Source organism: Cottoperca gobio, chromosome 21 (genome assembly GCF_900634415.1).
Source record: "Cottoperca gobio chromosome 21, fCotGob3.1, whole genome shotgun sequence".
NCBI lineage: Eukaryota > Metazoa > Chordata > Actinopteri > Perciformes > Bovichtidae > Cottoperca > Cottoperca gobio.
This window is the reverse complement of record NC_041375.1, coordinates 21,972,744-21,996,726: the sequence shown is the minus strand read 5'-3', so window position 1 is coordinate 21,996,726 and position 23,983 is coordinate 21,972,744. Positions and strand designations below refer to the sequence as shown.

Sequence of the window (23,983 nt, the reverse complement as noted above, 5' to 3'; positions counted from 1 at the left end):
AAAATCCTCAAAGATGCTTCCTAGCACAGCCGGCGAGCATTAGATGTGACTAACGGTTATTCTGCTTGCAGGCGGAACAGCTTCCCAGCAGAGAGGCTTCCTGGGCTGCATCAGGACTCTGACTGTCAACGGCGTGAGCTTCGATCTGGAGGAGCGGGCCAAGATGACGCCGGGGGTGACCTCTGGTTGTCCCGGCTACTGCAGTGGCTCCAGCAGCCTGTGCCACAACAGAGGCCGGTGTATCGAGAAGAGCAACGGCTACGTGTGCGACTGCTCCCAGTCCGCCTACGGGGGAACCACCTGTGACCAAGGTGAGTGCCGACAACAAAAGCTCCCACGCTTAATGTAATTCTTTTTTAATAGGGCAATGTTGATTACAACAAATAAATAATCGATCATTGCCAAGGTTATTTCATTACAGCGCATCAATAAAAATGCAAGTAATGCAAGGGGCAATTAATACTTGTCCTGGCTCCAGACTCCGAGAACATTTAAAATGCATTAGAGGAAATTATCTCCGGCAGTGTGTGAGTACGGAGCACAAACACCGACACGATGCGAAACCGGGCTGAGCGGCAGGCTGAGCAAACAGACACACAGACGCAGAAGAGACAAATAGTTTGAAGACGTATTTCGGGCGACAAGAGATGGAAGTTCTTGCTGCAGAATGTGGCAGACCACACGGCACTGTTTACTGTTTCCTCTCTGTCAGAGCATCGGATATAAAAGCGGCGCCAATGTCAAGCATGAAGTTAATCCGACTGCTGTTGAAAGATATTTCTGCATTATTACAACGTGGATCTCAGCACAGTTAGCCACGTTGTGTTGCGGTGCCTATCAGACGTGTCGCGTAGGTCATAGACTCTCCCTCTGATCCGTGTCCCTCTGGGAGTTAAACTTCCAGGAGGCAGCAGCTCTGAGATAAATGCTTTCAGCGGCGTGACGGCAGATTCTCAAAGCTCTGTGTTGTTGAAGTTTCGACAAAATGAAAGTACTGCGTAATCAAAGAGCCGGTCTGATTAACAATGAATGTTGCACACATATGTTTGTGCTTTACCCAGCAACAATGATATGCAGGTTTCAACAGACGACATAACTTCACACCAATCCTGCCCCCCCCCCCCCATGAGCCGGTTTGCATCCTCAGATGTTTAGGGGGTGTCGTTGGATCTAAAGGCGACCCCGTCACCCCCTCGGCCCTGCCTGAGCAGAATCAGTAATCTCTTTTAAATTCCTTTTTAAATCTCAATTTTATCGACTTGCTTTTATGTGATGTCGTCTTTTAATTGATTATATTGCTATTTTTATGTATTTATTTTAATGACAAGTTTTTTTTTAATCTCTATTTTATCTGTTATCATCCTTTGTCTTCTCTCGACTATGTCTTTGCGTCCTTTGTCTTCTCTTAATTCTCTCTTTTGCTTTGTCTATCGAATCACTTTGTAAACTCTGTTGTTAAAGGTGCTGTATAAAAAAAGTTATTATTATTATTTCTACTCGTGCACTCTCATTGTAAATGTGTTATTGCAGCAATGGCAAACAAGCAGAGGCGGGCCGTTCACACCTAAGCCTTCAGTGATGTCCTACACAGTCCTATTATCATTACGACGCCATGGCTCTAGAAACTATACATTTAGACAGAAACGCAGTATAACCGGGCGTTGCATCACCCTAACAACAGAGTTATATTAATATTTACGAAACATTTAGTTGTAAATAGCAGGCATTCCCAGCAGTACAATGTGCAGTGCCTCTCGTAGGCTGTGAGCCGGGGGTACCGCTCGTAGTTCGTGATTTGAAAGTGGCGGCTGTGAGTCAACCACATCGATCTCTTCTCCTCCTTCAGCCATTGTGGGTTGAAAAAATAAACAGCTTGTAGAAATCTACACAAACTAGCTCGTTCAAGTTCAGTTTGCTAGCTCTGCCTCTCAATAGTGCGTATCCAATCAAAAGACGTGGACGTGCTGACGTTACCGTACGCCTGCTAGCTGGCCCCGATGTCGCCAACTCGAAATCTGATTGGTTAACGCCACAGTTTTGTCTCCGTTCACTTTAAGCGACAGGCGCCCGCACTGTTGATTCTGAAGGCCTCAGGGCAGATCTCTTGGACCCTGGCAACACATCATGGCTGAAATATGATTGGATAAAAGCTCTAACATAAAGGCCAGCCCTCCACATCTCCATCTGAGGCTGGAAGCAACGCAACCAAGAGGAAAGATGAAATGAAGGGAATAGACTATGGGGAATAATTTAATACATATTTGTGGAAAACATATATAAAAATGAAATGTATATTCTGATGATGTTTAGGCCAGCAGAGAAGGCCTTGCTGGCCCTGACGGCCCACCACTGCAAACAAGACAGTGATATAATAAGATATTATTTTTGCATACTGTGACTTTCCTCCCTTTCCCACTCCAGGAGCATGCATTTAATTTGTAAGGTAACAAATGTGTCTTTTTCACAGAACAAAACATGGAATATGCACAAGCTGGCTTGTTAAGGGAGTACAGTCTTCCAGCCCTCTTCTGATTAGCTTGTGCTGATCTTTCCAGCTAACACTTTCACATGCTGAGTTTTTGCTGAACATTGCAGCCTCTGGGGGCCGTGAGCTGGGTTTCAGTCTTTTAATCTTGTTTCAAAAACAGTTGTGAAAGTGCTCCCGGCACTGAAACTCTCTTATTTTTTGTGTGTGTGTGTGTCCCTGTGCATGTGCAGAAGTGTCTGTGTCCTTTGACACGGAGTCCTCGGTGACCTACACCTTCCAGGAGCCCTTCTCAGTGATGCAGAACAGAAGCTCGCAGGCCTCCAGTGTTTCCACAGAGAGCAGCAGCAGAGCCAGAGAGGACGTGGCCTTCAGCTTCGTCACCTCCCAGAGGCCAGCCATGCTGCTCACTGTCAGCACCTTCAGCCAGCAATACATCGCTGTCATCCTGGCCAAGAACGGTACACACGGCTTTTACATTAACAGTGTGAAAGACAAAAGACCTGCCACGCAACTTTTGGCAATGATATATATCGTTAAGTATTTATATACTTTATTTTTGAATGTTATCAGTTGCCTTTGTCGCAGACGTGGAAAAAACTAAACAGCGACTTAGTCTAAGCAGCCGGATAAGGTGAGCAAATGTATTGTTAGCAAACAATTCTTCCACCTCGTTACACCAACCAAAGCAAAGCGTCAGTCGCAGTATTCTGTTCATATGGAAACTTCACATCTGCATCTCAGTTCAAGAATGATGCAGTTGTTTGCCCACAGCTATTTAAAACCATTTCAAGTCATATTAAATGCTGCACAGTTTACATCATCACATGAAAGCAAAGACTTCTTATGTGACATATGACGCCTTCAGACAAAGTAATTTTTTCGGCTACATTGGATGAGCAGTCAATTTTTCCAGCTCAGTGATTAAATGTGAAGTAAATTAGTGCTAATGTTTCTTTATTTTATTCTCTTTCTGATTATTTTTGGCCGTTTTGTTCAAATTGTGTAATCGGCGCAATTCTTCCGCTTCAAATTCCACTTTGTCATTTAATAATAATAATACATTATATTTGTAAAGCGCCTTTCAAAGCTAAAAGCATTCTCAAGGCGCTAAAATTAGAACGCTGCTGATCTTTAATGCAACAAAACATTTTATTGTTATGTGTTATTAGCTGTGTGTGACCGTCCAGTTTCACTTAACCTCTGTCTGACGGCACAGAGTTGTGAGACGGGTAGATTGAAAGGAAACTCTTTTGTGACTCGTCGTCCTACACTACATGGACCGATGGTAAACAAAGTCACACCTCACTTCTTCATTTATCTTATTTAGAAATAAGTGTTAAATAATGACGAACAGATAGAAACCTGGGATTGTGGGGAAGGATATAAGTGCAACACCCCTCTGATTCTTTGATGTAACCCCTTATTTTTCAGTTACTGATTATAAGATATGCTGACACCAATGTGTTACCATGGTTACTGAATCATTTGGCATAATTACATAGGAGATCGCTTCCTTGACAGTGAGCCGGTCCACTTTGCGTTCGCACCACAAATGAGATAGACCAGAGTTCACTTGGAGATTGTTATTTTTAGGCGGAAAAAAAATCCACTTAAATTAAAAGGATTCAATCATAAAACCCGTTGCACTCAAGCAACCGTGTAGCCGCGACGGCGAGAACTGATTGCATGGACATGTGCAGATAAGCCTGTCAAAACATTGTGCGAAATACGGAGTGTTTCTGGGTTCTGGTGCCACTTAATTAACACATAAATACATGAGAAGCAACATGTGGAAAGGTGTTAAGCAGAACCGAAAGTGAGGCTGACAGAGAACACACAGCTAATGTGCATCTTACTGTGTTACAGCTTCCAGCATGAATATAATACCGGAGCCGCCCACACAACTCTGTGCAAACTGATTATAGGCTAATGAATAGATATCCCCTCAGCAGTTCTGCTCTTCCTCTGCATCTTCCTCTACTGGGAGTCTCACAGTCCAATACATTAAACCAGACCATATGCACAATAAAACTCCTTGTACCTACATGAGAAAGCATTGATAGATCAGGGGATGTCAAACTCATTGGAGTTCAGCCGGACCAGTAAAATCAGAGCATAATAACCTACAAATAATGACCATTTATTTTAGTTACATTCTGTACATTCTGAAAATGTTCACATTTAATGAACAGCCTGAAATTTCTTAAGAAATGTCAACAATATTATACCTCTGTTTATCATTTACACATTATGCACGTGTTACAACTTACAAAACATTTAGTGGACAAATGTCTTCTCTGTCATTTTTACACTCTGCCAGAGTTACCCCACAGGCCGGATTGGACCCTCTGGAGGGCCGGTTTTGGCCCGCGGGCCGTATGTTTGTAACCCCTGCCTATGATAGTAAACAAAACAATAAAATGATAAAAAAAAAAAAAGGACTTCACTTCAAGTCTGCAGAAAACTTCCGAACAAGGTCTTCACTTGTTACAGACTATTTCCTGCTGTCAACACAGAATCTCAGCATTCTCAACTTCTGACAGAAAAGCCTCAAAGCTTCTCGCTGACAGCGTTTACGCTGAGTCCAAACTTAAGAGTATCATATTGAGTGACAGGGCAGTTGTTAGTCAGAGTCGGTGTCTGTGTCCTAAGACATTCTCTCATGTTAAATCAGAGATCCCATGTTCCTCGGGTCTCTGTAAACACTGAAGGGCAGAGGAGACACTTCATCCACAGTGACCTTCATCTATAGGAGCACTCTGAGGATTTGAAATGAATCACTACGCAAAGCCCTTCACCTACAGACCGGGAATTGTAATATTGACCCAGCTCCACTTGACAATGCATAGCTATCTGCCTCTTTGATCTGGTAGCGATTGTGTGTGTGGGAGGAACACTGAGCACATATTGACTTATTCTGTGTGGGAGAAGAGCAATGAGATACATATTTGAATATCTCAAAAAGCAAATGAAGAAGTTTAGATATAGCCGACTATTTATATATAAGCAGCCACATCCTTTCAGCAAATGTGTGTGTTCTCTTCTCTTATTTGGCATTATTATGCAATGTTCACATACTTAAAGCCAAAGTGTGCTTTTCATGTCAGTGGACTTGACTCCAGCTGAATATGCATTGAGCGCGATGGTGAATCGCTCATCTTAAAGCACTTGGATGGGGATTTCTACGGAGGTTTGTACAAAGGACAGCGCTACATGTCTGTTCATGCTTTGTGTCCAGGGAGTCTGCAGATCTGGTATCACCTTCAGACAGACAGGAGTCCAGACGTGTTCAGCCCCGTCCTCACTAACCTGGCAGACGGACGGCTCCATCGAATCAGAATCCACCGAGTGGGAAAAAACCTTTATGTGCAGGTGAGCAGCCAGAGCCCCCCCCCCAACATGATTACAGGCTTTAATGTGCAAAAAACTAATTGTTTTTCTCACACTGTCTGAATATACCTGCATTCACCCTCTTTCTGATACGCACCGTTTTAGCACCTGTCTCTTTAAGACCCTCCTCCTGAAAAGTCTGCTCTGATTGGTTTAGGAGAAAAATGGCAAAGTAGTTCTCAAGATGTTTAATCCCATGTTTTCTGAGCTAGGCGGCCCCCCCCCCCCCCAAAAGTAAATGTTTCATCATATGTCCCCTTTAAGTTTTGCACTCCCGGTCAATACTTACAATACATTTTGCATTCCCTCTGATGCGTAGAGAAAGGCTGAGCTGTATTATGTTGACAAAGGTGCTCATAGCTCAAATATAAACATAATCTGGTTTTGAGATTGACAAAATAATATTTACTCGCGGCCCACTTACCAGCTTTTTGCAGAGCTTTCAGCCTCATCTAACAGTCTTCGTTTTCAGATGGAATTTGCTCAGCGGTGAAGAACAGTGTTTTGCGTTGGCAGGGATAACAATCTCCTCTATATATATATATATATATATATATATATATATATATATATATATATATATATATATATATATATATATATATATATATATATATATATATATATATATATATATATATATATATATATATATATAGGACTGGCGGTTATCACACGACTGTAGTTTCCACACTTAATACACATGATGACAACTGAGCTCCATCTGCTGATGGAGTCTGTTAGATGTGGTTGACAGCTCCCTAAAAGGCTTGGAGGTGGAGCTTGAGTAAATCTGATTTTGTCAATCTCAAAGACAGATTGCGTTTGCCAGCTGTGATCACCTTCGTCAACAGAACAATGAAGATATGTGACATTTCTACGACAATGTGAACTAATGGAAAGGCCTACTTTATTACAATGTGCAACACTTGTATCCATACCGTACAACGACACAACTTCATCGCATGTCGGCGAGGAACTGGAATCTATATAAAGACTTGACAATAGAGAGATGATGTTCAAATTAATTTTCCACTGCAATGAAATCTATTCTTAGCTGGCTCATCCGCTGGCTATGTAAGCATTTTATAAACGGAAGTGGACGTAATCAAAGCCTTGCAGTGTTTTATTGCAGATGATCAAGTTGAGCGATGCAACGGAGTCAGCGTGGTGTAGTGCAGAAGTGAAAGGCCTAAATCACTTCAAAGCTAACTGTGGGCGGATATAGTTTTGCATGAAGCTGTAGAGGAGACGATTCTCAATCTATAATGTATTGAAATGTGCTGCTGCTGCTGCTGGTGTAACCTCGGTTTAGATTTCTTGTAATTGCCTTGTTATTTGATTTCTTTCCACTCAACCAGATCGACCAGGACATCCACAGAAAGTACACACTGTCATCCGATGCAGAGCTGATCTTAATCAGATCCCTGACATTGGGCAAAGTCACCAGTAAGTCCTCCCACGGTGTTCAGGAAATTGCTAAAATAAAAACTCCCACGTCATCCCCGATTTGCATGCTTATTAATGACGGTGATTCAAGAGATGTCACCGTCGGTAACAACACGTGTGAACTGTATCTCTGCAGGGAGAGAGAACCTCAACGAGGAAGTGATGCAAGCGGCTTCTAAAGGGTTCATCGGCTGCCTCTCCTCGGTCCAGTTCAATCACGTCGCACCGCTGAAGGCAGCGCTGACTAATCGAGGAAGCTCATTGGTCACCATCCGCGGTCCATTGGTCCAATCAAACTGCGGAGCGCTGGCGGAGTCCACCTCGCACACACTGCAAGGTAAAAACACTCACAGCAGCTGTTTAACTCGCCCTCGCACGCTGACACAAAACACTCATTACCAGGTCGAGCTACACGCTGAGCGACACACTCTGGGATCCACATCGGCCGGTACCTGTTTGATGCACACACATTTGAGTGTTTCTTTTCTAAACTGTTGACTAAAATCCTGGATGCGGTGCGTTTGAGGTTTCCTCTACGTCGCTTGAATACTGATTATTTCCATCAAATTCTAAAACGTGGTTTTCTTTAAGCCTGCAAACACAAGTGAGATGAAAACTCAGTGACAGTCCAGTTCCCACTAATCAATTAGTTTGTGATAATTAATTAATCTTCCCAGTTATTTATTCGGCAACATTGTCTCGTTCCAGCTTCTTATTAAATGTGTGGACTTGCTGTTTCTTTTCTTTATGTCTTTATGTTTATTGTGCAGGAAATATCTGTAAACTGAACGAGGGACAAAGGAAGTATTTGAAGGGAAATGATGGAGGGTGATTTTCACAATGAACTCACATTCCATAGACTTAAAGATTAATTAAAAAAAATAATTGACACATAAATCAACAATAAAAAAAAAATAAAGATAGTTACGGTCCTAATTAATTTCTCTTTTATTCTACGCCAAGATTTCAAGCCCTTGTTGTTCTGCTGATTAAGTATCTGCCTCTTTCTTAAAAACTTCCTCTTCCTCGACCACTTCTCTATGGCGTCACACACACAGACAGAAGTCAAGGCTGTGTGTGTGTCTGTGTGTGTGTGTGTGTCTGTGTGTGTGTGTGTGTCTGTGTGTGTGTGTGTCTGTGTGTGTGTGTGTGTGTGTGAGTGAGTGACACAGAAAACAGTAGGCGTGAGTTTGTTGACGAGCGTCGAACAGAAGTTTTCTGTTTCTTGAAGACAGAATCAGGTGGAAATGTTGCTAATGGAACCCCGTGTCTGTCAGAGTCCCGTAGACATGATCTGATTACGTTGGAAAAGGTTCTTCTGTAAGCAGCAGGAGGTTCTATGGTGATCCATCCTGGTTAGAAGTGGCATAGTTCTGTGCTTCCAGAAAACCAGAGTGGAGCCTGAAAAAATAGCTGCTAACCCACAAATATGTCTTTTGTGCCGCAGGCTTTCTGAAAATGAGCGAATCAAAGCAGAACTATCGGTTTAATTGCCTTCCTGTTGCACTCTTACAGTTTTTAGAACTGACTTGTACCTCGTGACTTGTGAATTTAATTACAGTCTGTCTAAGCCGGACACATTCCAGCTGTGTTGTTCAGACAGAACAGATTCAGTTCAAGTTTCACCAGCGCAGCTGCCTGCGTCGTAACGGTGACACAAATGTCTTTTTACACTTCAAATACATTTATTCCCAATTATTTTTATGAATATTTGTTTTGCGTGAAAGTATGCACTGTAGCGGAGCACATAGTTGTGGTTTGAGCTTTTTTCATAAGGTGCAGTAAGTAAAGTCTTTAACCAAAAAAGTGTTGAGTTAGCAGAGGTAGTGACTCCCAGAGGACGGCCGGGCTCTGCCTACATTCAAGGATTCAATATTCAATATTCAAGGATCATTTGTGCAACGCAGCTGTAGCTTAGTCCATTAGGCTACACAAGAAAATCATGGAAATGCAAAAAGGGCTCAGGGCAGATAGTACGGCCGGCATTTTAACATTAAAGATTCAACATCAGTGAAACATTGTCCATCAACTTTAACTGTGTTTGAGCACCAAGCATTAGTGATGTAAACACAGTCTGCCAGTCACCAGAGGTACACCAAACTTCTAGCCAATGCCATTGTGCCCACAACATATTTAAACATACATCATAAAAGATAAATACATTTCAGATGCTTTCCTAATCGTCCCGTCTGTTGAGGCAGCAGATTGAGCTCAGAGTTGGCCGACGGCGCCGAGACTCTCTCGTTCAGAGCATCAGGAAAATGTTGTCGTTGTTTTTGCCGCTGAGGCTGTAACATGCAACGAAGCCACCAGACACTTTCTTCAAGGCTCATTCACCCGTCACACCTGATCCAGTGTGGCACTTTGGCTCAGGTTAAATGTGCCAGCACACGGCAGATCACCCTTCATCGTCCTCACCCTCCTGCTGACTCTGCTCGGCTTTGAGCGTCTTTATTAGGGACGGAAAGTTAAGTCGATGATATTGAGATGAGACCATGACATTTAAAAGTCATTTAACAAAGAGTTTAGCAGTGAAGTGTAACAAAGTACGCAGGTAAAGGTGGCAACCAGAGATATTAACGTACTGTGAATGTGTCTGTTTCTGCTTCTCCAGATCAAACTGTAACAGCAAATGAGGATAAAGAGCAGCACGGCAGCGGCACCCAGAAGGATTTGGCTGTGATAGCAGGTCTGTTTTTCACTCCTCTTTGCTGGTTTATTTTTCTTTTGCTTAATTGAAAATGAATCCCAGTTGTTTGTTCTTTGTCGTTCTCTCCATTTGCCTCCATCTTTAATAGGTTTGTTTGTTTCCTGGTCTCTTGATAACTCAGTCATTGCTTAAGCTCATTTTCATTACTGCCAAAAACGCAGTTTTGTTTGAAATTGAATTGAAGTCGATGATGATGATGATTTCTGTGTGCTCTCTAAACGGGAAACCTTTTTGCTTTTTTACGTCTCCTTGCACATTGTTGTTGACAACAGAGATGCCCCGAGCTGATCCGCAAGATCAGTGTGAGACTGATAAAATAATTTAAACCAACGGCTTGACATTTCGGGGAAATGCATTTTAGATTTAAACCCAAATGTAGAAGGAATGGATAACAGCTTTCTGAGGGAGTTTGAGAAGCTTCAAGCTAAAGAATAAACTGGTGTTTGAACAACATTTAGTTTGGACCTTGAAGGAGCCCGGGAGCTGTTCAACACTTGAACTGCAGCATGTTAAGAGCTGAACGTAACATGTTTAAGAAACATTTTCTCTCCTGCTGAGAGTTAGATATGGCGATCGATAGGAGGAGGTTAGCTTAGCTTAGCATAAAGACTGGAGGCAGAGGGAGACAGCTAGCATCTGTCCAAAGGTAGCACAATATGTCTTCCAGCGACTCTAAAGCTAATCAACACTTTGCTTCTTGTGTGTTTAGTGTGAGTGCAACATTTTACAGGGTGTTGTGTGGGACTCCAGGAAGTTACTGCCCCCCCCTCCCCCTTTTATCATAGAGACACAAGAGAGAATATATCCTCTAATCTAACTCTCGACAAGAAAGGGAACAAAGCGTGTTCTTCTCCTTTAGGATCGAGGATTACATAAAGACATTTTTTAATTTATAAAATCAGTTTAAAACTGCAGAATATTTTGGAACTTAATCGACTTTATTGTGTTATCCTCAAAATGTGTTTTTATATGAGAAATAAAGATAAAATGGAAAATTGTACAATTATTCATTTAAAAAGCAGGTTTAGCATGAAAAATGAAAAGAGCTGTCAAAGGAGGTAATGCATTAACACATGGAGCACTCAACGGTCATTTTCGATTTAGATTATACAAAAAGCTAATTAATAGTTTAAATTTACACAGAATTAATACGTGATGTGAAGTAAATGGTGTTTCAATGTATCAAATGATGTTCTGCATCTACAACAAGCATTTTAATCTCTTCTAGGTTTGCTGTGATAATCTGAAACAACACGTGTGCATACTGTAATGCAGCCAAACACAACACAATGAAGGACAATCCCATTAAAATCATGAACACTAGCAGAAGCTCAGAACATCAGTTGTGTAATGATGGATTTAACGACGTTCAATACAGTTTTTTCATTGCAATGCCAAGATACAAGAGCTTGTACTTGATATGCTAAACCATAAACACATCGCCAAGTTTGAAACTCTAAAACGCCCTATTTTTGCAAAATAACTACACAAAGTTATGGTTCAGAGCTAAAAGCCTGCGTGTGTTGTTTGTCAAACGGTGCCATTGAGTTCCCACACTCAATTATCAATCACCTGCACCCAGAATGCACAAGTGAAAACACCTGTAACTAATTAAATCACTGAGCGGAGGCCAATTTTGGAGAGAGAGTTAGCGCAAGAGGTGTTTGAGTAATTGCAATACACTGTATTGTTTCCACCGTTGTATTTGTGTTGTCTGTGTTTACAGCATGCACAAATGAGCAGCGTGCGGGCGGCGTGTGAAACGAGCTGTTTGTGAGACGTTTGTCTGTAAAGCTGTGACACGAAAATGGCATTTTTAGAAGAGTTTATGTGCTTTTGATTGAAGTGAGATGAAAGAGATGTGTGTAGAGCTTTGACGAAGAGGCTCGTAGCTTCAGAAATGAATAAACTCTGTGCTGATATTATGTATTCTGGAGAATGAGCGCGTGACGTCGGGTTTTGTACTTTGTGTCTAAACGTTTTGTGTTTAAAGGAACTGCAACAACCGAGTTAAAGGAAATGGACTTTACTGTAACTAATTAAGAACAGGAACAGAAAAAGCTTTAAGGGGCCAGTTCTGCGGGGCAGCATTGACCCCTGGTTTCTACTAATCCGTCTGCCCTGCTGTGTTCTCAGGTGTGGTCACAGCGGTGGTCTTCATCGCTGTGTGCGCTCTGGCTGTGATAAGCCGCCTCCTCTACCAGCAGCGGCGGGCCCAGAGGAGCAGCAGCATCAAAGAAGAGGAGAACAGACACAGCATGTACACAGACTACAGGACAGAGCTGCACCTCCAAAACACAGTCAGGGACAACATGAAGGAGTACTACATCTGACCACAGAGTGCACGCTGTGGACCCCAGCCACAAACTTACCTCTCTCTTTATAAAGGACTTGACAGGTGGACGCACTGCTGCAGGACTTCTCACTACAAAACATCTCTCTGCCCTGGAAGTCTCCCAGAGACACTGCAACAACAACAAAAGCCTGTAGCCCGTAGTGCACTCTCGTAATGCTCCAGTGCAAGCAAAGCGGCTGAATCTTTACAGCCGTTCGTGTTTTTGATGTTGGTGAAACTGTCAGAATCAAGCTGCTGTGGTTTCTGTCGTTGCAAAATGTGTAAAGCAAAAGATGAATGTTCTGCAGGGGTGGACAAAGAGACACCGCGAGTGCAATGAGCGAAAGCAGCCGTCCATCGCGAACGCGCACAACTTAAAACATTTAGTTTGAAACCCTCAAATGCTGACTACTTCCACGTGACGGTGGGACTCTTCTAAATTGTACTTGCGAGTCAGGAAATGTAGGCCAGGCCTGTAAGATATGCGTGCATTCGCTGCTGTCTTTGTTTTTTCGGTGGTGGTGAATGTTGTAGAAGAAGTAAAGGGGACAATACTGCCTATACTGTATGAGTGCCTAATTTGCATACAAGTTTTTATTTGAACATTCTAGAAGTTATTCATGTGATTTGCACAAAAGCAATCACATTTACATAGAGAGGAGCTTGTTGTCATTCAGTTCTGCAACCCACACTACAAAGAGTAAAGTTTCCCAGTCATGCACGACATCTGCCAGTTTGACCGTCAGTAATGGCTGACTCTCGGTAATGTTAATTTCACTTCACATTTTTGCGACAGCATTTAAATTGAGGAACCTAAATCCTGTAATCTGTCGTTCTGTACAGACCCAACACTTTCAAGTGTTTCAGGTTTTCAAGTCTTCATTCAGACCACGTGTATTAAGTCGGAGGGAATATTTAGCTGATGTCATGACATCGTGGATTTTCTTCTCTTTTTTTATTGTGCAGATTCAGCTCGTGTGTTCTTTTTTTAAGCACATTAAATTCCAAAAGCGTTTGCGTATATTGTATCATGAACGTAGCAGAAAGGAGAAATGAATGTGAGGGATTATCCTAGTTAAATATATTAAAGCAGTCGTACACAAGCACGTGCAGTAAGGAGTGTAACTATCAACCTTTGCAGACGGCCAGTAATCGTATCGGCTAAAATCCAATGCATACAGTGATACTGGTAACCACTACGGCGAAGCTTCCAAGCGGCATCTTTGGTGTTCTTTGGCACACGGGCAGCAGTTCGGTGTGTACAGGAAGTGTTGAGCTGAGCAAGCACTTAAGGAAACTGGTTCAGACAGCCCGCGAGTTAAGTTTGCAATCAATCACAGCAGCAGGCTTATTGGTGCTTGTGCAGCTACAGTTAGCCCGAGGGTCAATGTGTCAGTCACATCCTTCTCTACTACACTTTGTCACAATACCTGAGCGAGTTTCTTCCACTGTTTAAGGTTGTAATGCTTTTATTTAAATTGCTAGTTTACTGATATGAAAAAGCCAAGTTGTGCTGTTTGTTGCACAACGGACTCAAAAAGGAACAAAAGTTAAGTTTGTCCATTGTTTTGCAGCGCTAGCCAGCAGTGCTTAGAGCTTTTTGCAACAAATAAAAAGGCCACTACTGTATGTCACATGACATAATCTGTTTTTTTATGTATAACCTGGACTACAGGGATAAGTGGGGTTTTCTATACATTTCAAGCAGAATACTTTTTATACACATCTGACGCTGGTTGATACTAAGAAAATAATCCATACACACTAACAAGGCAACAAGTTTAGAGCCAACCTAGCGGTCCTGCAAAGCTGTAATGCACACAACACATCATTAAACAAAAACTAAAGCATGGAAATTAAACTTTTTTTTTATAAAGATCCTTACGCACCAGTGGGGCTAAACACTTTGACCTGCAGGTGGAGTCAGAGGAAAAGCAAAGGTTCAAAGTCAGGCTCGGCTCATTATCCATCAGCTTCAGCCGCTCTCAGGCAGGTTAGCTGTCTTTGTCAACGCCACTTGTACTTTGATCTTAACAAGCAAAGTGTAAGGGTTGAGCCCGAAGAACAGCTGAATGTGGAATGCGGCACTTGGTGGTTTTTCTTCTTGATTATCCTGTCATGAATGAATGAAGTAATTATAATTTGTCTTCTTGGGGATCATAAATGTTTGTACAAAAATATCAAGGAAAGCGATCCAACAATTTCCATACCAATGCACTGATGGACGTATGGATGGAAAGACTAAATATACTTTCCTGGAGCCCCACCGCTTTTCGTTTGGCTAAAGATTACGTGACTGAAAACGACACGGGAGAGTGGCATGGTCAAGAGATAGGGGTCTTCATCCTTCGGGCCCCGTCTGTGCATGTCCTCGTTATCTAAGTATGTCTCAAGATGTGATAGTCTGCAGATTTCCAGTATCAGTGAATGAATACATACCTCTCAGAGTGTTTTGGTTGTATTGCAATAGGCAATATCACGTGGTTACTTCTTCTTAATGATTTGTATAGCTGCAGTTTTATTAAGGATCTATTGTATAGATGTATAATTTAATAATAAAAGTGAATATATTGATTAATCCTCTGTTGTTTGACTTTAACAACTTTAAACAGGATCATCTGCGTCTTCTTCCCAGCAAGTCATTTCAATACAAAGTCCAAAAGTGTTCACGTGTTTGCTGGTGGGAAGCCAGTGAGGGATTACAACCTTGTGGGGATCTGGAGAGGGATGGCATGAGCCTTCCATGTTGTTCTCAGGTCCTCCAGGTCCTCCAGGTCCTCCCTGGCATGTGAAAAGATGCATTTCTTGTTTCATTTATTTTTAATTATAGCTGCAAAAAGGGTGGGAAAAATGAGGAATTTGACTAGATTACACTTTTCACAGGTGTTGTATGTCGTCATTGCACCATTGTCATTTGTGTTTAAGAAATCCATATACTGAATTATGCTGTAGCTGACCATGTCCAGAAGTAAAAGGGCTTTTGGTGCAAAATCGAGTCAGACTTGTGTCAACTGCTGACTTAAAGCTGGGGTATGCAGCTTATCGTTGGCAGGAAGTTGCCTTTAAAAAATTAAATAAATACTGCCCTCCTCCTGCAGCCCTCTATGTCCTAAGCCCCTCCCTGCACAGGCTTCATACTGTAACCTTTACGAGTACCTGTTCTCTCTGCAGTCTTGTGGCCTGTAAAGCCCTTTGAGATATCAAACCATTTGATTGGAGGAGAAGAAATGTTTCTAATAGTTTAGCCTGCTGCTTCGACAGTGTTGTGCCTTTCTCTCAGATCATCTGAATTACAATATGCTGAAAGGTTATAATGAAACATTTGACACCAGAAATGTGCTGCGTACCTCAGCTTGAAGAGCATTTGAATGCGTCTTGGTGTTGGACATGAATATACTTTGATTGGATGTCTTGGAGAATAATTGTGTTGCAATTGCACGATATGGTCATGAGTTATGGAAGTTGATATGAAATACAGCACGCCTATGCTAATTTGGCAATTACAAGGAAAACAGTATAGAATATTCTAAAACTAATTTACTATTTTCAGTTCATCTAATTATATCCTGTACTTATTTTTGATGAATATTGCATTTACAAGAAGACGGTAAAAAAAAAGTTTTGAGATCTCATAACAAAAACATGAAAGGCTTTAGACGTGGTCACATGGTCGCGCTAATCACTAACTCTCACATAACCATAAAAACATGTCTGTGGGTGGTTGCTGCACACAAAGATCAATGAAATAATATTAATAATAATGAAGAAATATATTTGGATCTGATTTCATAAAGAGCGTTGCATCAATCTCAACATCATGCATGCACTGCAGGACTGACGTCGGTTAATTAATGTAACTTTAGTTTTACTTTAATGCTTTGCTCTAAACACCAAGTTTATTTTTTTTATCTGGAGCATCCACTCCGGAAACCTTTTTTTTTTGGACGCTTCTTAGGATTTTCCGCCGTAGCTTATCTGCTGCTCCGTCGCTATATCGCTCCCCGCCACCTCCAGCTCTGGCTGCTTGACATAAGATGCATCAACCGTCAGCACAACTCCAATATACTGTGAAATACAGCTTCCCCCGGCAGCGATAGCTTTAATCAACATTGTGTGAACTTGTCTGGCAAGGGCTTGAATGTAACACACGTTCATTTAATAGTCCCGCACTCTAGTTGTAATTGCAAATCAGCTAATGACTGCAATTTCATACAAAATGTAAAGTAAGATAATAATAATAATAATAATAATAATAATAATAATCAGGGACACTTTATTATTTAGTAAAAGCAACTCTTTGCCACACCAACCAGAGTGCTCATGATAATCCAATGACCTTTTTTAAAATCCGATATCATAAAGATCGTGTGCACACGCTGCATCCTCTGCTAACACAGGATGTCAGGAGTGCAGCGAGTGACTCTGAAAAGCGTCTGACATTCTATTTGTAGCATATGTAAATGTATTCATGTTGTACAGCTTATCAATTCAACTGCCCGTACAGATATTTTCAAAGAAAACAGTTTGGTACGCAGTGCCCTTAGCACCTGCTACTCCAAGCGTCCTTCTCATCCTGGTGCCTCCTGGTGCCTGCACTGTGTGCACAAACAAAAGCAAATACAATTTCACACTTTACTTTTGCATTTAATGTCTTTTTTTTTTTCTTTTCGATGTTGACCTACTTTTCCTGTTTATGTATCAAGTCTTTCATATTCTAGAAGCAAGCATCGAGCATCGAGTTGGATGCACATGTTGTCCAGTACATGGTCATTTGATATGAGCACTTTATGTTGGCTGTATTGTGTTCTAATAATTGATGCATTAAAAAGGTACGAACACCTGCGGTACCATTCTGGTGTATTCACCGTTTAGCTTTGTTCTGAGCTTCAAGGGTTTTACAACACGATACAAAAAGCAGCGTCCTTCCTTCGCGCACATTTTGTACCAACATGGATGAGAAGTCACTTCCCACGCGTCACTCTGGGTTTGTCAACGCTTGCAAGCTGGAGAGTCGCTCGCTCATTAGTAAATATCGTGTAAGTAAGTAACCTGCACTTTCATCGACAATTTACATAACGTTGTCGGGTAGCACTTTGTTCATGTTTGAAATCAGGATCTTCTCCTCCGCAGACACTGCAGGTGAAGACTAAACGTACCGGCTCATCACTGCCTTCATGAACGTACAGATACACGAGAGGAAAGAGGAGAGGGACTGGAGGGAAGTAATTGACCGAACCAGAGTTTCTGGGGAGTTCTGGGCTAAACACAAACACACACTCCCACGTACATTGTTGGTGGGCGCCGAAGACTCGTTGTTTCGAAACCACAATAGTCAAAAAAAATGTCCATTTGTCCAATAAGAACATTTGTTTTCAGGATATCTGGTTTTTCAGACCGATGTGGTTTCAGATGTATTGGCCGTCAGAACAATGGCATCGCACCATCTGCTGCTAGCTAGCTTACAGGTAACGTACAGTTTGTGCGTTTGCTGTTTGGGACGAATAAACGCACAGAACAATCCATCGACATCTTTGGCAACTGAGCAAACTCAATCTGCTGATGCGCATACTCGAGAGCTCCAGAACGAGCAAGTAAGTCGACCTTAAATTGAAACTAAAACTGTCAAGTCCTCCACAATTTAAAAACACAAAGCGTCACTTGTCCCTTGAGAACAAAACATAGAAGCTTTATCTGATGTGATGTGATTGAGTCTAACATGATTGAGTCTAACATGACAAAACTGTCAAAAACATTGCACTATGGAAACTTTGCATGCGCATCCCTTCTATATGAATTATTCATAGCAGTTTGTCTGTGCTGAAAAATGCAAAGTTATGCACATCACAGACTTTTTTCAATATTTATAGATCCAAGGTGTTGATCTTCAGTTTTTAGCCCTAAAAAACAAGTTGAGCCTTTAAGTGTCAACATTTCAGTCAACGTGTAAGCAGTACGTGACACTATCTACGTATGAAATTATACATTATAACTCTTATACTTTACCTCTATGACAGCTTTCTGTCAGCAGGCTGCTGCCTGCAGGTGTGAGGTTGGTTTGTGGGTTGTGGTCGCGCTCCTGTTATCTATGCTAACCGGTTTCCCCCTTTTTGCTCCACAGTTCATTAAAATCATGTGGTTTTTCCCAATACGTTTGTATGCAGCTATTGTGAGCAGCAATTATATTCAATGTGGCAACATGTGGTCGGGGATCGAGGTCAGAAATGTCACTAAGTGATTGTGTCCCACTCCAATCACACAGGTGTCATTGGTGACGGTATTATCATTTAACCACCATCAATCATATCCGTGCTAACTATGTGCAGTTGCTGTTGCTACACCCGTAGTACCACATATACGTTTACGATGATAATGATAGCGGCTGCATCCTGCAAGAGGCCCATTTGATGATGGCTACATGCATGATAACACAATCATTTAGTATCATGTTAATAAGATGCAGCGAGTCTCACAAGTTACTGATCCAACTAGAAATAAAGGAGCTTGATGGAAGCGCAATATAAAGACAATATTTAATACCACATTTAATGTTATTTAGTCAGGACTTCAAGTAGATCCTAAACATTGCTTTAGTTGTGTAGAACATACTAACCCTCCCTGTCTTTGCAGATGCAGACACTTCCTTCTCCACCTGCTGACTCACCTGCTCGCCTGATTAGTCCAGCAGTATATATATACCGGGATGTCTGCCAGAGTGTCTAGTTTGCATTCACCTAGTGCTTCACACTGCCTGCCTGATTCTCTGTCTCATCCGTTATTGGATAAGTTTTCCCGATATGTCTACCTGCCTCTGACCCTCGCCTGCCTTTTGACTTGAGGAAACTTTTATCTTTGCTGGAGTTTATTTAGCAAGTTGCCAAAATACGTGTCCTCACAGCAGAGAGGTGCCGGTGACCGTTTTCTATTCACAATGGGATTTACATTTCTTTTGTCAGCGTAAACAAGGGGCCAGAATTGCATCTTAATTTGAGTGATTGCATGATGGCAGAGGTTCCAGTTTAATGTTGTATATAATGTAACCAAAGCATTTACATCTCAAATGCAGTAAAACATCTGATTTATTCATCATGAAGACGTCCTTGATCCGTGTGCCAAGTACATTCTTTTAAGAAGTTTAGTTAATGAGTCGTCCGGGGTTGGGTCCCTTCTCCGAGCCACATCCTCCAGCTCCGACTGGGGGATCCCGAGGCGTTCCCAGGCCAGTGAGGATATATATGCTCCAACTGGACGTGCCTGGAACACTTCCCTAGGGAGGCGACCAGGTGGCTCCTTACTAGATGAACCACCTCAACTGGCTCCTTTCAACGTAAAGCAGCAGCGGCTCTACTCCGAGTCTCTCCTGATGGCTGAGCTTCTCACCCTATCTCTAAGGGAGACGCCACCCGTCTGAGAAAACACATCTCGGCCGCTTGTACCCGTGATCTCGTTCTTTCGGTCATGACCCAGCCTTCATGACCAGGTGAGGGTAGGAACGAAGATCGACCAGTAGATCGAGAGCTTTGCCTTCTGGCACAGCTCTCTTATCGTCACACCGGTGCGGTAAAGTAAACCCCCCCCCACCCCCCACCCCCCGCTGCTCCGATTCTCCGGCCAATCTCTCGCTCCATCGTCCCCTCACTCGCGAACAAGACCCCGAGGTACTTGAACTCCTTCACTTGGGGTAAGGGCTCATTCCGTTCATTTGAAATAAAAAGAAATTCAAAGAAAGACTCGTTATGGGCATTTTAATGTTTATTCATTTTATCTGATGAAACCTGACATCCTGGCATTTTACAAAACTGGCAAGTTCAGCATCCCTGCCTTACAGTCAAGTCACATATTAAAACAGTCATGCGAGTAGTACCAGCTTTTGATATGTGTGTTAATGACAACATTCATCTTTGCAAAGGCGAGCTGTGCAGACTCTGAAAGGGCTCCATCTGCGTACGTAGAGGTTGCAGTGCATAACTATTCATGCCAATCATGCTAAATTGGGCAGAAAATATACAGTACCAGACACGAGTTGCGATGAGTGAGCCTCCATCAGTTTGATGTAATGAAATGACAGAAGTAAAGTAATGACTCCATGTTGGTAACAGCCTCACAGCTGGTACTCATTTTAAATTACCAGAGATTGATTCACATGTATCCCATTCACCAACTGTTGCCCTCCATGATTTTTTGGATATCTCCCTCCGTTGTCCCTGAGACACACACACACACACACACACAAAATGAGATGAAGTGGTTAGAATCACCGCCACTGCTTATTCATTAGATGCGTTACTTTCTGTTTTGACTTCAGGGCCACCTACACAAACTCCGGGGAGCACAGGAACCTTTTTTAGCATTAGGAAAAGTTGGAAAGGAAATTTTCTCTGCACAAAACTTCTTGAGTTAATGAGCTGTAGTGTCTGCGATGCTCCTTTTATGCACCATTTTTACTTCCTGTGTGAGAGCTACTTGACTGAAACTAATATATTAGAGGATTCAATGTAAAGATGTGTATAATGACTGCAGTACTGCTGTGTGTTAACCTCACACATACACACACACTGCTGCACTGTATGCGTGCTGGTTCATGGAGAGGTGTGTGACTCACACAGGCAAGCAGTATTTTGGAGATGGTGCTGTTCATCAATTATTTCAGGTACTCATTGTTCGTCTAATGACATACACTGAGTCAGTAGGGTGAGAGCGAGGCAGGCTTTGGAAGCTAATAAGAATACATTAAAAAGATGCAACAGCAAGTGCGGCTAATTCAGGCCAATTTAAGCTTCTAAAACTTCAAATAATGACCAGAGACGGGCAGAAAACCACAGGAACATATTTCAGCTTTTCAGGAAGCGTGACAAAAGAACCCTCAATATACTCATGCAGGTGAACTCAGTCTATTGCCGAGAGACAAGGTGGGACTTCAGTACCTTTCAGCAGAGCCTGCCCGCAGACATCCACTGATGAGATGCTTCCTGCGGAGGCTCCACACTCAGGGTAGAAATATACATAACGCTGCAAGGCCACCTCAAGCCCGTATGACTCCCACCTCATCCATCGAGCTGTCAGTGCAGTTCACTGCTTCTTCCGCTGTTGTTGTTTTGCAGAGACCACTGCAGGAGCTGCATCTTATTGGAGTTATTTAAAGGTTCAATGTGTAAGATATACCAGCATTTTTAAAAAGATTAAAATAATGAACTAACATTATCAACAGAGTGTGAAGAGTGTTGACGTCGTGTCAAAGACGTCTGTGTGTTGTGTTGCAGAGATATCTACAGACATCAGCAGTCTGACTGACAGGTCCACCGCCACCCCGGAAGACGACGCGACTATTTTGGTCGTTTTCTATTTTCTGCCACTTTAGATTTAGTCCAATAAACAAACTTAACGTTACAGACGTAACAGACTACAGCCCTGTTAACGTCAGTGCAGTAAACACAGATGATCAGCTCCACGTGAAGATTATAAAACAGATGAGTTTTCTAAACGTTTGTTTGAATTTTGATATTCTTGCTTACATCTTAATAATAATAATAATAATAATAATAATAATAATAATAATAATAATAATAATAATAATAATAATGATGATGATAATAATAATAATTAATAATAATAATATATATATATTTTTTTTTAATAATAAATAAATAAATGAAAAATGAATTACACAGGAGTAAATACAATACACAATATAAATAATGAATACAATAAATATGCCAAACTAAACTAATGTTTCACCAGTAAAGAGAAGTCCCACAGTAATCGTCTAATAACAGAAATAAGTTATCCCACCAGTGAATGAACAGTTAAAATGTTGTATTAGCGACACATTAACCTGGCAGCTAGCATAATGGCTACCTTGGTAGAGCTTTGTTCTACACTTCATTCCCCTCCAGTTCTCCTCAGAGCTGTATGTTACTTGATTCCGGTCTTTTTTTAAGTCTTGGACTCGTGCCTTGTTGGAAGCATGTTGGTCTCGGGTGTGACGCGTAAAGCAAATGTTAAAATACTATGGGCCAGGTTGTTATCCAAAGTAACATAACACAGCATAGAAGAAAGAGCAAATCTGTTTTTTTGTTACAGGCAAAGGATCATTGGTAAAAAGCTTACAGAATATATATATATATATATATATATATATATATATATATATATATATAAAAAAATATACATATATATATAATATAAAAAAATATATATATATAAAATATATACAATTAAAATAAATATATATATACAGTAAAATATATTTATATATATATATATATATATATCTCCATAGAAAAAAATACATTATGTTAAGGGAGAACTAAAACTATTTAAAAACGTATGGGGTCCTTCTAATAATTATCTTGAACATAAAATTAGCTTGGTATAATTATTATAATAATAATGTAATTATTATTAATATAGTGGGTCAGCGGAGGAAGCCTTATGTTGATTTAACAGGTGGGAAGCAGTAATTACCAGCTATAGGATCATTTATATATATATATAATATCTCTCATTTAAACAGATTATTTGTGTTGTGTATGTTTTGTATATTTATATTTGAATGAATTGTTTCTTGAAAATCTAATAAAGAAAGTGAATTAAAACAAAATTATAATAATAATAAGTGTAAGGCAGGAAAGAAAGGGAAAGAAATAAAGGAAATTAAAATCCTCATTTGCTCTCTGCTGGCTGCTCATCGTGACGTCTATCAGCCAGAACATAATGGAGCTATAAGCTTTTCACTCAATATCAGTAAAAATGATGCATTCATCAATACGTTAACACGTATTGATGAATGCATGTGCACTTGTGAAGCCCTGTTTAAACTCTTGTGACACCTGATGCATCTGCTGATTATATTTACAGAAAAATAAGTGAACAGTGTTAATGGTTCTGACTCTCTAACCTGCTTCCTCTCTCACTCACATTTACATCAACAGCTAATCAACTCTATCACCATAATGATAGTAATTACAAGTACAGTGTTGATGGAAATTATAATTAGCACATACTAAGACAAATGCGAATGGATCTGGTATGCATCGTGTGTGTGTGCTCGTAGGTGTTTGTGTGTGTGTGTGTGTGTGTGTGTGTGTGTGTGTGTGTGTGTGTGTGTGTGTGTGTGTGTGTGTGTGTGTGTGTGTGTGTGTGTGTGTGTGTGTGTGCCCTGCCCCTGTCACAAGCCTGCATGTCTCTTCTTGCTGGCCGAGGGAGAAAAAAAAATCCAATTAACCAACAGCGTGCTCTCAAGTGGAAGTGAGAGATTGAGAAACTCAGACCAAAAAAAAGACAAAAGCATGAGCACAGAAGTGACTGGAATAATAATACGGCAGATGCAACACATTTCAGTAACAACTACTATTGTTTACCTTGGCTGAACGAGAAGATAGCCTAACCTTTGCTCACAATGGTTACATGTGCATGTAAATCCCAATACAGACAGTAAAACTGCACTCATGAATATTTCTATATCAACTATGGACAGAATGTGTAGTGTGAATGAGGTATCTTTTACTGACTAAATACTAAGTAGAAAAAATACTTTAAATGTGTCCATAACATCTGAAGGCCTTGCCCTTTACACACCTGTGAGTGAGTGTGATGATGAATAAACAACATAAAA

At 41.2% G+C, this 23,983-nt stretch overlaps 1 protein-coding gene across 1 annotated transcript in view; it reads left to right on the top strand.

Moving 5' to 3' along the window:
* Nucleotides 1-14,950, top strand: part of LOC115026556 (contactin-associated protein-like 5) — a 63,312-nt gene extending 48,362 nt beyond the window's left edge. The window contains exons 13-19 of the mRNA XM_029459413.1: nucleotides 72-311; nucleotides 2,719-2,946; nucleotides 5,727-5,860; nucleotides 7,240-7,327; nucleotides 7,464-7,664; nucleotides 9,942-10,016; nucleotides 12,174-14,950. Coding sequence (XP_029315273.1) covers nucleotides 72-311; nucleotides 2,719-2,946; nucleotides 5,727-5,860; nucleotides 7,240-7,327; nucleotides 7,464-7,664; nucleotides 9,942-10,016; nucleotides 12,174-12,370 — 1,163 coding nt within the window. The 3' untranslated portion in view covers nucleotides 12,371-14,950. The remainder of the gene's footprint in view (nucleotides 1-71; nucleotides 312-2,718; nucleotides 2,947-5,726; nucleotides 5,861-7,239; nucleotides 7,328-7,463; nucleotides 7,665-9,941; nucleotides 10,017-12,173) is intronic.
* The last annotated feature ends 9,033 nt before the right edge of the window (nucleotides 14,951-23,983 follow it).